This window comes from Pseudorca crassidens, chromosome X, assembly GCF_039906515.1.
Source record: "Pseudorca crassidens isolate mPseCra1 chromosome X, mPseCra1.hap1, whole genome shotgun sequence".
Taxonomy (NCBI): Eukaryota; Metazoa; Chordata; class Mammalia; order Artiodactyla; family Delphinidae; genus Pseudorca; species Pseudorca crassidens.
Genome location: NC_090317.1, coordinates 29,831,218 through 29,850,224, shown reverse-complemented (window position 1 = coordinate 29,850,224; position 19,007 = coordinate 29,831,218). Strand labels below are relative to the sequence as shown.

Below are 19,007 nucleotides of genomic sequence, written 5' to 3'. Positions count from 1 at the left end.
AAAGTAGTATGTGGCAATGCCAGCATTTGACCGCAGGCAGTCTGACACTGGAGCCCATGCATGTTCTAGTGCGTCCCATAGGTGTGATATGTTGTTTCATTCAGTCATTCGACAAATATTTAGAACCTTTAATAGGAGCCAGGCACAGGTTTAGGAGCCAGGGATACAGCAATGATCAGGAGCTAGTCTCTTCCGGCTCCGAATGTTGGAATAAACCAAGAGAAACGTCTCTGAGTTCAACCGGAAGGTGTCCAAAAGGGAACTCTCCAGGAAGTCCTGTTGGCCAAGGGAGCCTATGGATGGGGACGAGGTCCTGCCTGGCTCTGTGACCTTGCCCTCTACTTCTTCCTGATCTTGCAGAGACCTGGCAAACAGGGGTGTGCTGGAGCCGGCTCGCCCGGCTTCCTGCAGTTCTTCCCAAGCCCATGTGCAGTGATGTCATGTTGGCAGCTTAAAACCAGCTATGGTGGGAATAATGACAGCACAAAAATTGGTAAATGCTACAAACCACGGCAACTTTTCTCCTGAGAGTGGGTGGTTTGACGCTGACCAGCACACCACCGCTGGCAGCCTGTCTCAGACAGGTGGACGGCTGCCTCTCCCAGAGATGGAGAGATGAAACCATCGCTCCCTAACCCTGAGAGAATGCTAGCTGCCCTTCCCCTCCTCCTGCACTGAGCCTCAGTCCTGCTTCTCTTGTATGTTTTGTTTTTCCAAGTTCAACAGAGCCTAGTTGAGCCTGGAATCCTGAGCAGTTTCAAAGTAAATATTAGCCTTATGACCCTTCGCGCTCGTCAGGCATTCTCTGTTGCTGGCACATTCCGCGGGCTGAGTCTCTTTGGGGCTCTTTCCCAGCAGAACGTTTGCACTGCTGACTCTAGTCGTTCCTCCAACGCCTCCTGTGCTATATCTAGAATCCTGGGATCCGAGTGATTTCCAAAGCTAAGCTAGTAGACTGGGAGTGGGCTAGTAGACTGTTTAGAACAGGAGGGGGACCTCAGCCCACTCGGTAATTACTGTCAACCATAGCGTCTGTTGGAGAGGAGCCATAATGTGCTCACACCCATGTGCCTGGCCCTCTAAAAATAATGATCGTAGGTGTCATCATCAGTGCCCTTATGTATAAATTACGCTCTTGATTCATAAAAATTCTCCCTCTCCATGCCAGCATGCACATGCGCACTTATGCACCACAATAAACAATACGGTGATAAAAATATTCTAGATCTCTGTTAATAACCAAAGCCAGTGTTACCATAATTTTACACTTAAAATGCCCTATCGGAAAAGAAAAGAAAATCCTTTGGGGAAACATATTCTATGCCCAAACAGAACCGTTTTATAATCGTCATTAAGGGAGTAAAGCTGACGGTTATGCACAGGCAGTAGGCATGAAAGTATGGTCGCTGAAGGTCCTGCGAGAGAAACGACCACCTTCAGCAGCCAAGCTATGGATCCTTCGCCACGTCGGTGACGCTACCCAGTCCCACGGCTGGGCTGAGATTGCAGCCTTAGAGCCACCGTAAGCCACCTGTGACTTTGGCCCAAATTGTGGGTTCAGAGCAATGACAGGCTTCTGAGCCCAGCCAGAGCGGGGGATGCATGAGTTGCAGGCTTTTCTGGATCAGGGATGGGGAGTGCAGTTAACCAGCCTGGGCGGGTGCATCCAAGGGGTGCACCTGCACGGCTAAGAGGGGAGCTATTAGAGCAGCCGTTTCCTGAAACTTCATAAGTAGAGAGAGAAAGAGGAGGTGACTCCTTGGGTGTGAGGGTCTCCTTTCTACCCTTCCCCTCTTGGAGGGTCTGTCCTGGGCAGTTGAGCGACTCCATGCCCGCAGGTGTACAGTGAAGCAGCTGCATATGTACGATGCCTGGGTGGGTAGGGGTTTACTATTTCTCCCACTTGGGACTTCCCTGGTGGTGCGGTGGTTAAGAATCCGCCTGCCAATGCAGGGGACACGGGTTCCACCCCTGGTCCGGGAAGATCCCACATGCCGCAGAGCAACTAAGCCCGTGCGCCACAGCTACTGAGCCCGCGAGCCACAGCTACTGAGCCTGCGAGCCGCAACTACTGAAGCCTGCATGCCTAGAGCCCGTGCTCCACAACAAGAGACGCCACCGCAACGAGAAGCCTGCACACCGCGATGAAGAGTAGCTCCCACTCGCGGCAACTAGAGAAAGTCCGCGCGCAGCAACGGAGACTCAACGCAGCCAAAAATAAAAATAAATAATAAAGAAATAAAGAAATATTTCTCCCACTCACTTTGCCTTGAGCTTGGCTGCCTCTTCCTCCGGGCCCTAGGGGAGCCTGTGGACCACATGTCCAACTACCCTACGCTGCCGCCCTCAGAGAGCCATCCTGACCTATGCGGCCTCCCTCCTAAAGCTTTACTAGCCCACCCAATTGCACTTGGTTTGAGAGGCTGATGGGGGTGGGCCTGTCACTTCACTTCTCATCCCCTCAGCTTCAATGCAGGTCACCCGGAGCTCTGGGAGGAATGCCAAGGGACTCCAGTATGTTCGTGTGGAAGTTTTTCAGTAATCAAATGTTATGTGAAATAAGTTGGCCATCAGCCAAAGATGGGAGAGATCTGGCAGTGCTAATACTGGACGTGATGGTATTTGATCTTGATGTCGATCACCATGACTGCTGTTTATTTTGTATCCCTCTCCTAATAGCACCTCATCGTAACCATGGGTAGACTTTTGGCATCTGAAGAATTAACAGCCTAGATCTGGACTCTCAGGCCCACGATATGTAAATCCGTGAAGCACATATTTTCATCTCATAGGTTCCAAAGCTGGTGCGTGAGAGTGAGTCATTTCACTAGTGAGTGAGCCTAGCTGACTGCCTGTCAACCATACTTAGAAGTGGCTTTGTTTTCTCTACTTGTCCTCGAGTGTGTAGCTAATTCTCCGACAGAAAATGATCTGAGGAGTGCCAGGGAGGGAGAAGAAAAAACAGAGTCCAAGAAAATGAATGACCTTAGTTACAAAACAGAACTTTAGACTACATTAGAGAGTAGAGTATCCAATTCAGGAGTGGTTCACACCCTCAGTATGAATGAATTCCCCGTATGCTCTGTACAAAAACAGGAAAAGGCAATTAGCAAAAGTGTTTTGAGTGTTCCGACCGGGCATGAAAACTGCCATTATTATGGTATTTATAGAATCATTAAGGTTTGGAGGTATGTCACTAAAAATATGCAGGTACGCCTTACTGCACTGTATAGTGAAAATTTTACACTGTGATCGTGTTTGCAAATTTGGGATTATTTAAGGTCTAAGGAGAGATTCTCAAAGAATGTCAAGGAACCGCTGTTCCTGAGACTTGCTTGACTAGTGCTTGACAGTTTCCAAAGTGCCTCTGCATTCTCAAGAGATGTCTCTGGCAGCGGTTACCAAAGCAGTGGGAGGGACAAAGGGTCAGGCAGACCTGGGTCCCTGTCATGGCTCTGCCACTTATTCTGTGTTGCCTCAGCTAAGTCCCTTATCCCCCCCGCCCGAGTTTCTTGGTCTCCGTCTGTTCCATGAGGATATGAATGCCACTTGGTCTGTTCACTTCCCAGAGTCCTAGTAAGGACCCAAACTGTTAACATGGGAAAGTGTTTGAGAAATGTAGTGAGTGGTTCCTGCGGGGATAATTCATGCGTTCATTTCACATACATTATTGAACTCTCTTTGTGCTGTAATTAGCACAGTAGAGGTGACTAAGACATGGTTCCCACACTTGAGACTAAAGGTCCAGGCACAGATACACTTAAAGGGAATAAAAAGAACTTGGCACACAGCTGTGTGGTGCCTGCACAGAGCTCAAACTGTACCAAGCACAGCAGGGCTGCAGAGGAAACAGACAGACCCAACCCACTGCCCACAGCTGGTAAGCAGGCATCTTTCCACAGCCATTACCTCCCTCCCAATTCTGCCCTGGCTCCTATTTTCTGCAGTCAGAACAAACCTGATAAGAGTAGCTGAGCCAGCCAGCTCCCTTACAGAATTTCCACTGGGTGTCACGCAGCTCAGCTCCCCCCAAGGTATGGCCCCGCATTCTGGTCTGGGCAGGGAAAAATGTAACTACAGCCAGCTGCTCACCAAAACAAGCAGAGGGACAAAAGAAGAAGAGGGGCAGAAAAATTCCTGCAAATAGATCAGAATGACACACTATTGAACCTAATGACCTGCAGAGCCACACCCAGCCATTAAGGATCCATATTCTGTAATAGAATTTCCTGCTATGGAAATACTCACCCACGCACAGGATGTTGAAGCAGAAGCCCTGGCTGACTGACTGATTCACCAGCTGGTCGGGCAAGCTGTCGAACCCCACATGTCCAGCCAGGGGGACAGTTCGGCAACCTTCACCCTAATTTGGAAGGGGAGGGAGGGGAGAAAATGAAAATGTGCTTAAAAGCAACCTGGGTCTCACTTCCCCATCCAAATGCTCTCTGTGCTAGGAATTAACACCCACTGGGGCCCATCTCCCCTTAGCTAGTCCCTGATCCAAAGCAAAATGACCCATTCGCTTAGAAATCATGGATTCTTGGGTACAGTCATCCTTGAGGCTCCATAATGAACGTCACATAGTTCCAGACACAGCAAACTACAGAGGCGGCTTGTAAGGGGTGGGAGGGCGGGGGGGGGAGGTCAGGGGATGAGAAGGTTCCCAGCCTTGGGTTAATTCTCCTCACAGAGACTCAGTTTCCTTTCACGTCTGTCAAATGACATAATATTACCTTACAGATGATTGGGAGACTCAAATATGCCAACACATGTAACGAGCTTAGTACAATGCCTGGAATATGTATAAGTGTTCAGTAAATACGACAAAGGGACTTCAAAAAGCAATTTCTCTTCTTGGGACTTCCCTGGTGGTCCAGTGGGTAAGACTCCTCGCTCCCAATGCAGGGGGCCCAGGTTTGATCCCTTGTCAGGGAACTAGATCCCACACACATGCCACAACTAAAGATCCCTCATGCCCGTGACTGCCATCTGGCAAGACTGCTACCCTCACATATCTCACCCCACACCCTCCAGTGGAGTAGTCTCAACAGACAACCATATGCCATCATTCAGTCCTGGGTGGTATATTCTGGGCCCCAGAGGGGTACCTGAAGACAGCTGGGTTTTATGAGTGGCCTGCATCACTCAGGGCTACATTCACCCCCTTTTGCTTTCCCTCACCCTTTTCGCCATCTTTTTATCAAAGCAATCAAAAAAAGATGTAAGGGGCTTCCCTGGTGGCGCAGTGGTTAAGAATCCGCCTGCCAATGCAGGGGACACGGGTTCGATCCCTGGTCTGGGAAGATCCCACATGCCACGGAGCAGCTAAGCCCGTGTGCCACAACTACTGAGCCTGCACTCTAGAGCCTGCGAGCCACAACTATTGAGCCTGCATGCCACAACTACTGAAGCCCGCGCACCTAGAGCCCATGCTCCGCAACGAGAAGCCACCGCAATGAGAAGCCCGCGCACCGCAAGGAAGAGTAGCCCCCGCTCACCGCAACTAGAGAAAGCCCGCGCGCAGCAACAAAGACCCAACACAGCCAAAAATTAATTAACTAATTATTTTTTTTTAAAAAAAGATGTAAGTTTCCCACTGTTCATTCTTGGTCCTCAAGACTGCAGGGGAGACAGAAACCTAAGAGCCAATATGCTTTCTCGATGGAGTCTCCTACTCAGCAGGCATCGGAAATTGGGAGGGACTCAGAGTTGAGGTTTCCTGAGCCATATATCATCACCCCCGGCTGCCTCTTCCTGTGTCCAAATTCAGCACCATGAAACTTCAAGTGCTCCAGGGCGTCTGGTCCAAGTGCCAAAAGATGAGGAAAGGGAATTTTCAAACTGAAGACAGTGAAGGGCAGCGGGGAGAACTCCACATCTTATTCTTAAAGATTTATTTCATTGTCAAGTCTCACCCAAGCACCTCCCACGTGCCCACAGTTATCTCCCACCTAGCCCAGTGCTGTGAGAGCCCTAAATAGCAGAAGAAAGAGTATGGCCTTTATTCCCTAGGCAATGGGGTTTAAAAGGGGCATTTTGAGTGTTTTGAGCAGGAAGGGCCATGACACAAGTAGTCTTTTCAAAAGATCATTCCAGCTGCAGGGCGCTTGATCGATGGGAGGAGAGCGGGAGAAGGGGCAGGAAGACATATTAGGAGAGGACTCCAATAACGCTGAACTGGCAGAGTGACAGCCAGGCACTGTGACGATAAATGCTGCTTGAAGTGAACTGATCTGACTTGGGACTCAGGAGGGAGGAACAAATATGAGAGCCGTCCTAAAGAAAGGATGAGACTCGGTGAATGACTGGGCAGAGAGTGCGGGAGCAATCAAAGCTGTAAGGCTGCAAGGTCCTGCGCCTGGGAGATTGGATCGATGGCACCAAGGGCAGAAAGAGGGAAGCCAGGAGAGGGTGCATTAGCGGAAAAGTCGAAGATTCTCGTTTTAAATAGCCATTATTTTAAAATTACACTTATCAGGTTTTTTATAAGAGTAATCCATGTCCGCTGTAGAAATTTTAAAACATATGGAAAATTATAAAGAAGAAAATAAAAATCACCCATAATATCACTCTCCAGAGACAGTCACTATTAGTATTTACATGTATTTCCCTACAGTCTATATATAATACTTTTTTTCTTTTTTTTTTGTTTACAAAATAGGGATAATCCTGTATATTCCTTTTCATCACCTGGCTTAATAACCGGACACTTAATATAGTATGGATGTTCTCTTGAGTAATTAAGTATACTTCTAAAACATTACTTTTTTGGCCACATAGAATTCCATTGTGGGAATTTACCACATTTTCTCAACCAGTGAAATGTCTTCCACTACTAGACATTTAGCGTGTTTCCAAGTTTTCAACATTATAAGTAATAATTCTTGTTCTTACAGGTTTGCATAGTCTCTGATTATTTCCTTAAGCTAAATTCCTAGAATTAAAGCCTGCTGGGTGCAAGGCCACACACATTGGAAAGACTTTGGTACACACCGAGAAATCGTTCAACAGAGAATATTACAAATGTCTATTTCTAACGCCAGTATGCGAGAGTGTCTGTTTACACATACTTAGACCAGCACTGAGTTTGAGGCTTTTTAACCATTGTGAATTGAATCACTGCAAAATGGCATCATGTAACTTCATTTGCATTTTATTGGTGAGAGTGAATTTTTTTTATTGTTCAACTACATATGTGTGTTGTGTCTATGTATATGCGAGTTAACTATTCACGTCTTTGTCCATTTTCTTAAAATGGGTGCTTGTCTTTCTCTTCTGGATTTGTAAAAGCATTTTCTATACTAAAGAAAACAAGATAGTTTTGATTTTATGGTGACACATCTACCCACTAAGTACTTAGCAATATGGGATTGTAGGCTCAGGGAGAATTCAGGACTGAGATATAAATTTAGCAGTGAGAGGTATGAAACTGGATGTGTTCTTCAAGAGACAGTACAGGGAGAAAAGAATTAAGGACTGAATATAAGCAATGCCCACAAGTAAGGAATGGGAAGATGAAGAGAATTCTTCCAAGGGGTGGGGGGATGATCAGAAAAGTAAGAGATGACCCAATAGTTTTCTATCACCAGAGGCCAAGATTGAAGTCAGGAAGAATTACAGAGAAACGACCATTGGTCTGGATTTGGTAAAGTCCACTGGTAACTTTTAGAATCCTTTTTTCTTCTGTATCTTTTTACCCGGTGTCCAATACACCTAAGTTAACTGGAAGGTTTGGGGACTAGGGAACATGGAATCTGGGTAATGCGTCTTTCTTGCTAATCAAGATTTAAGCAGCAAACTGTATGTCTCAATCCTTGTAGTTGAGAAAGCTTCGAAAATGAATTTGTATATGCAGTTCCTGCTTTAGGAAATCCTGCCTAGCGAGCACCATTCACTTCTGCTTTGATGAATCTTAGAAGATGTCAAGGTCACCGTTATGAACATCAGTCCTCATTGTTCAGAGGTAAATACGTAATGGTGAAAACGACAGGACACTGGGCTGAATGGACACTGACCCCTGGACAGCCCCTGGAAGTTTCTTCCCTCTTCCCTCTCTAAACCTCCGATAGCTTATCTCTTTCCTCTTTCTCCTTAACGTGGCCTGATTAATTGAGGTCCTGACTGCTTTGATTGCAGTCAATTGAATGTTCCCTGGATTACAAAGTGCACAAAAGGAGATGGAACTGGCAACTTGGCCCAGGACGTCTGACACTAAAACCTTAAGTTATCATCTTGAGTAGCAGGTGGTGCCACGTTTGACGCTTTGAACTGAGAGGCTAGAAAGGTCACAGCCACCAAAATGTTAAATGGCCCACCTCCCGTGACCTGCAACCTCCCCTCGGGATCTGCTCTACAGAGACTCACATGCCTGTACAAAGGTCCACGTACAGTACAAGGAAACTCATTACAGAATTATTTATAATACTGAAAACCTAGAAAAAAAAACCTAAATGTCCGACAATGGGAAAAAAATATTAGGTTGGCCAAAAAGTTCGTTCGGGTGTTTCATATGTTGTGACAGAAAAACCAGTTAACTAAATTATGGTACGTGCATATTCTGGAATATTCCTCAGCCATTAAGAAGAATGCAGTAGATCTAGAAACAGAGTCACAGAGGTAGAAAACAAACTAATGGTTACCAGGGGGTAAGGGCGGGGAGGGATATATTGGGAGACTGGGATGGACATATACACACTACTATATATAAAATAGTTAACTAATAAAGCCCTGCTGTATAGCACAGGGAACTCTACTCAATACTCTGTAATGGCCTATATAGGAAAAGAATCTAAAAGAGAGTGGATATAAGTGTATGTATAACTGATTCATTCGCTGTACACCTGAATCTAACGCAACATTATAAATCAACTATACTCCAATAATAATTTAAAAAAAGAATGCAGTAGGTCTAATAATTTAAAAAAAGAATGCAGTACTGATCGGAATATCTCCAAGACATATTATAATATAGAAAAAAAGAAACTGCAGAACAATAAGCACAGTATGAGGCCATATATGCAAAAAAAACCTCTGCGTGTATTTGCACTTAAATGTATGTGAGAGAAAGGGGACTAAAAAGGCACCCACCACACCTAGAACTCAGGGTACCTCAGGGGAGGGGACTGGAACTAGGGGCTTCCTCGGGGGGTAGTCAGTGTGCTTCTGCATTGTTTGATTCTTTTACAGCATGAATGTATTCACACATTACCTGTGTAATTTAAAAACCATTTTTAATACACGAAAAGCGAGTTCTGGTTCAGCTTTGCAGCAGGGGTAATTAGGCTGCAGCGTCTGAGAGGAGCTAAAAGGCAGGCAAAAATGAAAGCGTGCTCCTGAGAACTGGGAGAGGCCCCACTCCCCTCCCCAATTACGTTTCCTGTTTTCTCCTCATCTGCAGTCACCTGCGGTCTTGAAATACGTTATATACCACATTTCATATCACAGGCAGAAACAACGCTTTCTCTTCCGCCTCCTCCCCCGAGGACACACCGATTGCGCGTTTTAATTGAATAGTCGGAGGTTCGTGTTATGAAGTACGAGTGAGGGCAGTTCCAGCTGTGCATCGTTTTCCCCTTGCTGTGATTCTGAAAATAAAGGGTCCCATAAGCACCCAAGTGGGCAACCCCTGCCCCCCTCCCCCCTTCCAACCTTTGTGGCACAGGACGCAAGCCATGTAGGAAGCCTCCGGAAACCGAGGGCGCATCTGTGTCGACGGAGAATTTCTGGCCTCCGTTTAAAACCGGGGTGGCCAAGTTAGTAGCTGTCATTCTGAAGGACAAGATCAAAACAAAAAGTTTGGAACTCATGGCCAAAGACCGGGCTTGTCCTTAACTTTCTCCTCTGGCCTTGGCACAAAGATGCTAGGAAAGGACAGAAACACTGAAATAGGATTATCTCCGGCAGCCCCATGTGTCACTTACTGGTGGGCCCGATCTCTCACACCTTCCCTTCCTCTATCTCCCTCCCCAGCTCTGACTATCAATCTCTGAGAGACCCTGCAAATCTTCAGGACGCTCAAACTCAATGAATAGTTCAATGATGCATGATGGAATATTAAACAGCTGATAAAAACATATTCTAAGAATATTTAATGGCATAGGAAAATGATCACCAAATACTGTTAGATAAAAAACTGTGTATACAAGATCATCCCAATCATGAGGAAAAAAAGTATGCATGCATTTTTAAAAACTTGGAAGAATATATACCAAAATGGTGAGAACGGTTGCTTTTGGCTTGGAGGGGCTGTAGGAGCTGCTGCTTTTCTGTTCCAAATTTTCTACAGTAGGCATATTTTACCTTTTTTTTTTTTTTTTTTTTTTTTGTGGTACGCGGGCCTCTCACTATTGTGGCCTCTCCCATTGCGGAGCACAGGCTCCGGACGCGCAGGCTTAGCGGCCATGGCTCACGGGCCCAGCCGCTCCGCGGCATGTGGGATCTTCCCGGACCGGGGCACGAACCCATGTCCCCTGCATCGGCAGGCGGACTCTCAACCACTGCGCCACCAGGGAAGCCCCATATTTTACTTTTATAATCAGAATTAAAATATTATTTTTTTAAGATTCTATGATGATACTTTCCTAGGCAGGAAAGTGGCCTCAGATATTTTAGCAAAATCTTTAGTTACAGCCAAAAAGTTGCTTTATGTACAGATAACCAGAAAATTTGGTGAAGTATTCAGCTTTCTGGCAGTTTTATTGTATATAAAACATTTATTTTCCCAATAACACAATAAAACCTTATTATTCTTCTTATTATAACATATTTATATGCAATATAACATTATTATACAGTATGCCTTATTCTTATAAAGATTCATGTGAACCAGAAGTCAAAGTCAAATCACATACCCTGAAACATGCAGCAAAAAGTCTTGCTGAAACAATCAGGTGGATGATAGCCCTATCTGTTACCTCCGGTGTTACCAAGGGAGTGAATGCCACTTATTATCCCATATTATCAGCCATAAGAACCACAAGAGCACTGCTAAGTTCCCAGAGGTTAAAACAACAACAACTCCAGTATGCCTAACACATCAAACGTCACGATTTCCCTGGCTCCAATTAAGCTGAGCTGAGAGGAAACTGACAGTAGTAGCGATGCCCTGAACTGGGAGAGAGAAATCTGGGGGCCTTCCGGAGGAGAAATAAAACCTGCCAAAGCTAGCAGCACCCCTTAGGGGCCCCAGTACCTTTCAGTGGGGGAGCAGCTTAGGGGATCCTGACGAAGCACAAAGGAAACCATCCTCACCATACAGGGAGAAGGCCCAGTTTTGGCAAATCCAATAGATGGAACTCTGGATTTTAATACACCGGATCAATTCCAGAGTGGCTTTTCATTCTATAGAAGGATTCACAGCAGGATTCTATTAGATAGCCAGCTCTCCTAGTGCATGTAAAAGGGGATTCAACAGACAAAAATTCAGCTGTCACGTACCTTTATAGGAAGTCAATAGCTATATACACCTACACGGACGGACAGACAATATGCGAAGGGTTGTTTGTTTCTATTCCAGTTCCAGAGACCCTGCTGAGCTAAAAGCACAGACTTGCTTTCTCTACAGCCGTCTCCCCACCCAGCTCAAGGAGTCAAAGCAGGGAAGGGGTGGAGTTAAATTCCGCCACCTCGTTTGGAAGCAGAAGCAGAAGCAGGCAAGGACCTAAAAGAAATCAGGCTGGAGGAAACACAAGAAGTGTACCATGTCAGAGCTGGAAACACCCTTACGGATCACCTAATCCAACCCGCGCATTTGACAAAAAGGGAAACAGAGACTCAGAGGCAGGAAGTGACTTGTCCCGAGTCACAGAGTGATTTAGTGGCAGAGAGTGGTGCTGGGACCCAGGGCCCTGTCAAGCAGACCGCCGCTCTCAAATGGAAAAGCTGACTCAAGTGGCGCATAGATTTCTTTCTGCTGCTAGAATTCTGGGACATTGGGCTTGTGGCTGATGCCAGTCGGGAGGAGAAGGGTCATGGAAAATGACCCAGAAGCCCGTGGGCTCACCAAGGCGCCTCTGGCCCACACAAGGCAACTGAGGCGGTGGAGGCCAGGAGACGCTGGTGCCCCTCTTCTGCATCTTCTCTCCCACCTCTAGCTCTTATTTCCTTCACTGCTGACTCAAGCCTGAGCCTCAGCCTGGCCTCTGCTCAAGAGCCCCAGGGCTACCGAACCCAGCCAGCCAGATTCTAGGTGAAATAGCTCCACCTCAGCCAGGGGTGACCCTTGCCCAGGGTGGGTCAACTTTCCCACAAAGGCCTGACAGATTCCCTTCAAATCAGGCCATTTAGAGTTTCCTAGGTGTTCTGGTCATTGTTATCTCCAGTCTGTTAAAAAGAGAAAAAAAAAAAAGGTTTACTCACAGGCCTCTGGATGAACGCCCAGCTGTCCTCTGGGGAGCCTGAATTTGCCTCTGCCTCCATCTGGTCTCATTTAAAGGGGATCTGAAAAAACCCAGTTCCTGCCTCAGCGCCAGTGCTCAGAGCTGGGGGCCTCTGCTGCGAAAGGAAACTGAACACGACCTCACACCTCATCAGGGCCGTGAAAGCGCAGAGCTCTGCTCCCGAGAGGGCCCTGGCAGGAGAAACCTGAGCCCTGGGCCCTGTCCCCGAGAAGGCCCGTGAATCTTTCGCCCAGTCACCTTTAAGTGAGTGGAAGGGATGACCCCACTGCAGGGCCAGCGGAGAGCGTGCTGCATAATTCAGCAGATGGCTGCCTCTAATGAGAAGACACTGCAGAAGCGGGAACGTTATCTCCCCCTCCCGAGCATGTGGTCCTTCCCCTGTGCAGGCAGCAGAAGCCTCCTCCTGCCACACCGAGGAGGAAGGGTCTGTGTTTCAAATTTATTCTGCGCGCCTCCTCCAGTTGTTACTTAAAATAATCCATCATTACGTGGCTGGTGGCTCCAAGATTTTTATTTAAAGTATGGGAAAGAAAGAAAGAAAGGAAGGAAGAAAGGAAGGGAGGGAGGGAGGGAGGGGAGGGGAGGGAAGGAAGGAAGGGAGGGAGGGAGGGAGGGGAGGAGAGGGAGAGGAGGGGAGGGACGAAGGAAGGAAGGAAGGAAGGAAGGAAGGAAGGAAGGAAAGGAAGGGAGGGAGGGAGGGAGGGGAGGAGAGGGAGAGGAGGGGAAGGAAGGAAGGAAGGAAGGAAGGGAGGGAGGAGGAGGGAGGGGAGGGAAGGGAGGGCAAGGAAGGGAGGGAGGGAGGGGAGGGAAGGAAGGGGAAGGAAGGGAGGGAGGGAGGGGAGGGAGGGGAGGGAGGGGAGGGGAGGGAGGGGAGGAAGGAAGGAAGAAAGCCCACATAGCCATGACTGTGCTATCTGGGGTTTAAGCTGAGAATCTTTTTTAACATCAGAGAGTCTTCAAAGCACCCAAGTATACTCTTCTCAACCTCCATGAGTATACTGAGGTGGGGGTGGGGGGGTCGCAGTGAAAAGAGGGGGAAGAGGGGACATGGCAGGATTTTTATTTCTTGGAAACATGATGAAAAGGCCAGAGTTTTTTTAATATAAAAACGAATCTGAAAAAAAAAAACAACGAATCTGTGCCATCTGGAAGGTGTTTCATTGCTTCATCCACTGACCAGCAGTAACACTTCGGACTAAGTCATTTGGTCTTCCTGAACCCATAAAATGAAAAGAACAGTAATACTCATCCAGGAAGCTGCTGGGGAAAATGAAATCATACAGATGGAAGCGTTTTGAGATCGTTGAAAGAGACATGTTACACTTATCTACGGTATTCTTTTTCTTTCTTTTCTTTTCTCTGTCTCTTTCTTTCTGGAACGTGGTTTTAACATAAATGCAACTGAAAGCGCTCCTCAATTGCGCACGATAATACAAAACCAAGGCTCCGATAATCCAGAAACCCATGCAAGTCCAGAAATCAGTTCTATTTAGTTCTGGAATACCTTTATCCAGGGGACTTATCTTTCTAATTAGTTTTGCTAAGGCTAATGCAACGGGTTCCCTCCCTTACAGCACAAAAAGGGAGGTGCCATACTAGGTAACAAAGCCAGCAATTAATAGAAAATTTACAGCAGAGACTCTACAAAGTAAATGCTGTGCACATGACTGCAGATCAAAATCTCATTATACTATACAGACAAATCGCTCGGCTGTAATGCAGTTTTGTAATAAGAATGCCGCGAACACTCACATTTCCAGGTTTTAGGATATGAAGAGGAAATGAGGCTTATACCGGCCTCTCACGGGGAAGCTCTGAGAGGGCTGTCGTGTGTGCCGTGGCCACCACTATATCCCCAGCACCTGGCACAGGGCCTGGCAGAGTCGGTGCCCAATAAACACATGTTGAAGGAATGAATGAAAATAAAAGTGTGTGAATTAACAAATGAAATGTACCCAGCCTGGGAGCAGAAGTGAGATCTCACCCATCTTCACACCTACCCTTTTCCTAGTTAAAACCCTCAGCAAGCCTTTCCTGTCACCCACCGCCCCTGTCCGCTGCTGGATCAGGTCCCCTTGTAATGAATTATCCTAGCGGGCAGTAGCACTCCTCTGCAGCACATCACAAAGATAATTATAATTATTTGTGTCTGCCTCCACTACTAGACTGTAAACTCCCTGAGGGCAGGGGCCATGTGCATTTGTGGGGAGGAGGGCGGACATTGTAATTTCCCTCCAACTTTTAATTTTGAAAAGTCTCAAACACACAGAAAAGTTGGAAAATAGTACAATGATCATTCATATACCCACGACCTAGATTCAAGAATTTTTAATATTTGGGGCCATGCAAATTTTCTTCAGTGCTGTATTCACAGTAGAGGTATGGGTGGATATTGGGGTTTTCCTCTCCCTGCTTGGGGCACCATATGACTTTTAGTGCGAGGTGGGGAGATGGCTGAGGCAGGGCACTTCAATGGGAATCAAGGTTAAGTGTCATTTGATAGCAAGACCAGAGTGCAGCCACCTATAGGCGGTTGCCTTGGGATAGCTGCCCCGGGACAGTTGCCCCAGGACCAGCACAGCTAGGGCAGCGTTAGGCCCTGCAAGCTCTTTCTTTAGGGAGAAAGACCATTACCTGGCTGCACCGTGCCTTGCCAAGTTACCTTGGACAAGTCATGGAACCTCTCAGAGTATATATTAACAGCAGCCCAAGCCACCTCACAGGCAGGGGTTGGGGATGGAAACATCCCAAGAATCTTCTATAGTTCTCTAATTATTTCACCATGTCCACAATTTGCCTCTCCAACTAGACTGCAATAAGCGTAAAAGCCAAGAACTGTGTCTACTACTTTTTTCTGGTATAGTTGACCGGAGCCAGCCATAGTGCTGGACACTTAGCAGTTAATCAAATAAACACTTGTGGACATGATGAAGAAACAGTTTTGTCCTACAGAATCTTTGTGGTGTTCATTCAGATGGGATGGGATTGTATTATGTACACAAAAGCTGAACTTCCAAGTTGCATGCATGCCCAAATAAGGATCCTATCCAGCAACTCTAAGGTCTGTTTTTGTCACTAATGATGTTACCTTACAAGCCAGTGACCCTCAACTGACTCTGGAAGGACAGCCCGTCCCTCACACACACACCAGAGCACTACTTGCAGGGCACCATGTCTCAGAGCTCATTAAAAAGAACTCCTAAGCCAGGCACAGGTTTAGTCTCCAGTCTTCTTTTCCCAAATCCTGGATACTCGTTCCCAGGAAGAAACAATCAGCAGCCAGACGTCCAAAGGCCTCCCGAGTTAATTCCATCTTCCCCCGGTGAATTACAACTTCTTGCAGACACAAAGGCAGGCAGAGAGACAAATGACACATAAACAAGGGCTTCACTGGCTGGGGGAGGGGGGCATGGAGAGTGACGTCAGTTTTCCCAGAAACCCATTTATCACCATAACAAGGTCTCAAGTGCTCCGGCTGCTCTTTCAGCTTCAGAATCTGGCATACAATTATGTTCTTCATCATACAGTAGGGCAAGGCCCGCCAGAGCAAACTGGAAACAACCAAAGCAAACCAAGTGGCCCTAAATCGCCCCCACCTCCATTTGCAGAACAAAGGGGATCTCTGGGTTGCCGGAGGTGAAACACAACCTTCTGGAATGTTCCCCTTTGCTACATCGGCCCTGCAATCTTAATTCAGGTTAGGGGGACTGGTGAGAGAGTATGGGCAGGTCGATGCAAATTAATTAGCTGACAAGAAAAATCACTAGTGTCCTTCTTGGTCACTAAGGATGGAGCAAGTGTAATCCAGGAGACTAAGTCCTCTACTTAAGGCATGCCATCTCTAAAATGCAGATAATGGAGGAGCAGAAAGGTACTCTGGGAACCCTCAAAACACTAAAGCAATACATATTACAGTGCCAATCTTGGGGAGAAGAGAATTCTCTCAAATTCCATTATCACAGAGCACTGCCTCCCATCTTCTGCTGGTCCTTCCACATCATGACTGCATAAGGAGCTCCATGCTGGGGTCTTTCAGGGGGGTGGGGGAGGTTCCAAAGAAATCACCTTGCCCTTCCAAACAAGAACAAGAGGATGGAATAAATGTATCCATTTCCTGGAGAGGAAATGCTATCAGACTCTGGATTCAGATTTTGAAAACAAATCAGTTTCAATTACACCAAATACCTAGAGGCTATGTATATTTTTTGCACTGAAATTGCATTGCATGGAGTATTTCCTTAAATAAGTAAGCCACAAGGTTTAGGGTGTGTGTGTGTGTGTGTGTGTGTGTGTGTGTAGTGTCATGGGATCTGACCTTCCTCTACTTCACTCTCCTTCCTCACCTCAGGGTGCTGGTAATTGTGGGCTTCTTAAAATCCCAGATACCCATGGATGAATAGAAAGGCTAGGTTGTTCCCTCAAATGGAATCATCCCCTCCCTTGGCAACGAAACTTCTGGTCTAAAAAAACAAACATGGAGCCCCGGGTCACTTCAGTATAATTTCTCTGCACATCCCAGTCTGGAGAACTTCAGTTCGTTAAATGAAGATTTTTTTTTTTCCAGAGTCGGCTGCCAACAAAAAGAGAGAGAGGGCACCGCTTTTGCAAGCGTCGCACTGATTTTCCTTAGTCCCCATAACAAGAAGCCAGCTCCACAGGTTTTGGCACACAAGCCAGTTACACTGAACACGCACCGGAGACAGATACCCCTGCCCAGAGGCCCGCAAAACCCTGGTCAGGTGCTCAGAAACACGCCAAAGTACGCAGCCAACCACCTACAGGCCAGCAGACTGCACCCCACAAAACGCACAAATGGGACCCAGAGGCACACAGCACAAGCAGACGGCGAGAGAAGCGTCCGGACACAGGGACAAGCACCAGAGAGGCGAGCACACTCCAAGAAACTGGCGGACTCATCTAGGGTCACAGACAAGCCGGGCACCGCCGCCCGCCCGGGGAGGCAGGAGCGCGCGCGCGTGCACTCATACGCACACAGTGATACACACACAGACGCAGTCACATATGTAATGCATATGGAGAAACCCTACCCCAGCCAGTCACCTCCCCGCCCCCCTCACCACTCGCCGCCTCCTGCCCCAGGCTCACCCCAGCCCCGAGCCCCTCTGGCTGAGGAGGCCCGGGTCCCGGCGGGCTGCGGGGCGCAGGGGCGCGGCCCGGCAGCCGGAGGGAGCGAGGCCAGCGTGCCGGGACCCGGAGGGCTTGGCGGCCAGTGCGGCCATTCATTCGGCAACGCCCCAGCGGCTGGGCCGCAGCTGCAGCCAGGGAGGCGGCGGCGCCGACTGCAGCTCTTGGGCAATGCAAGTTCAGTCGCTGGCCCGCAACCCGGACCAGGCCCCCCACCCGCACGCCAGCCACCACGGTTCTGGGGGACGGGAGGCTAGGGGACTGAGTCGCTGACCCCGCGCCTTGGCTCCTGGACGCTGCCCACTGCCCTGCTCGCGGTGGAGGTGGCGGCGGCCAGGTCCCCTCGGCCCTTCCGAGGCCCCCGGCCCCGGCGCTGGCACCCACGCCCCGCACTCACCGCCTGGCGAGCTATATCGGTCGCTGCCATCGCTCCTGCCTCCGCCAGGGCTGCCACCGGCGCCTCCGCAACGGGAGCTTCAGCACGAGCTACAGGAAACCGTTGAGCTCCTCCGACAAAGAGAAAGTGTTACACTTCGGGCGCGACCAAGTCCGGTGGGGGGAGGTGCAAGGGAGGGGCCCCCTCACCGCGGCTCCAACCTCTCCTCTATCGCCCACCCCCTCGGAAGTGGGGTGCGGGAAGGGGGCGGATTTAACGCGCCGCTTCCCTCTCCCGCGAGCCTAGTTCCGGCTCTCCCTGCAGCCTCAGTTGTAGGCCTTTGCGAAGGGGGGCGGGGGCTCCCCTCGGTGACCACGTCCTCTGCCCTCCCCCTCGCCACTGGGCTCCGTGGTACGTCCCGACCTCTGCTGAATTGTCACACACCCCCCTGCTCTCGCCTTACATCCCTGAGTCCCCAGACCCCGGAGGCTGGAAGGGAGCCCCCGCCCTTCGCCCCCGCCGCGCACAACTCGGCGGCTGAGCCCTGCGGTCATCCTCTCCCTCATCCCCGCCCCCTGGACCCCCTCCTCCTCCTCACCGAGATCTCTGGGTGCTTGGAGGGGAGCGCCCGCCGCTGGAGTCTCGCTGCTCCACCACACCTCCCCTCACCTCCCCCATCCCGGCCCGGGAGTGCTGCTGGGGCGGGGGCGAGTTGCGGCACCTGCCGCCCCACGGTGGAGCTTAGAAAGGAGGCGGTTGGGGGGAGCCGCACTGCGGGCCCAGCAGCTGAGCTGTGACCTGCGGAGTCCGAGGCCAGCGGTCTGAGACGAGACGTCCCTTCTGCCCTGGGGTTTCCACGCGGCGGGTGCTGTGGGCTGTCATTTCCGAGCTCACCACCGTTGGGTACTTCATACAAACGGACCCCACGCCTCCTCTCCCCACCGAGCCCTAGACGCTCAGCGTGTGAACGGAGGCTCAGACGACTCACTCCCTCGTAGTGCCTGGACAGCCGGGGAGTCTCAGAGGAGGGTCTTGGGGCTGAAGGCTCCCAGCTCAACTGAAGGGGATATTGGGGAGGAGCGCGGAGC

The 19,007-nt window shown here is 49.0% G+C and overlaps 1 protein-coding gene across 10 annotated transcripts in view; it reads right to left on the bottom strand.

The window, feature by feature from the left end:
- SEPTIN6 (septin 6) overlaps positions 1–18,285 on the bottom strand; it is a 67,028-nt gene extending 48,743 nt beyond the window's left edge. For 2 of the 10 annotated variants that reach the window (XM_067723167.1, XM_067723166.1), the window contains exons 1-3: positions 17,941–18,280; positions 12,358–12,438; positions 4,249–4,363 (exon numbers count right to left, since the gene is read on the bottom strand). In XM_067723167.1, the coding sequence (XP_067579268.1) occupies positions 4,249–4,363; positions 12,358–12,417 (175 nt within the window). In that variant the 5' untranslated portion in view covers positions 12,418–12,438; positions 17,941–18,280. Of the gene's footprint in view, positions 1–4,248; positions 4,364–9,648; positions 9,769–11,436; positions 11,670–12,357; positions 12,439–17,940 lie in introns of those variants that run through there. The other 8 variants (XM_067723161.1, XM_067723171.1, XM_067723164.1 and 5 more) reach the window with 8 other exon arrangements.
- Positions 18,286–19,007: the final 722 nt, after the last annotated feature.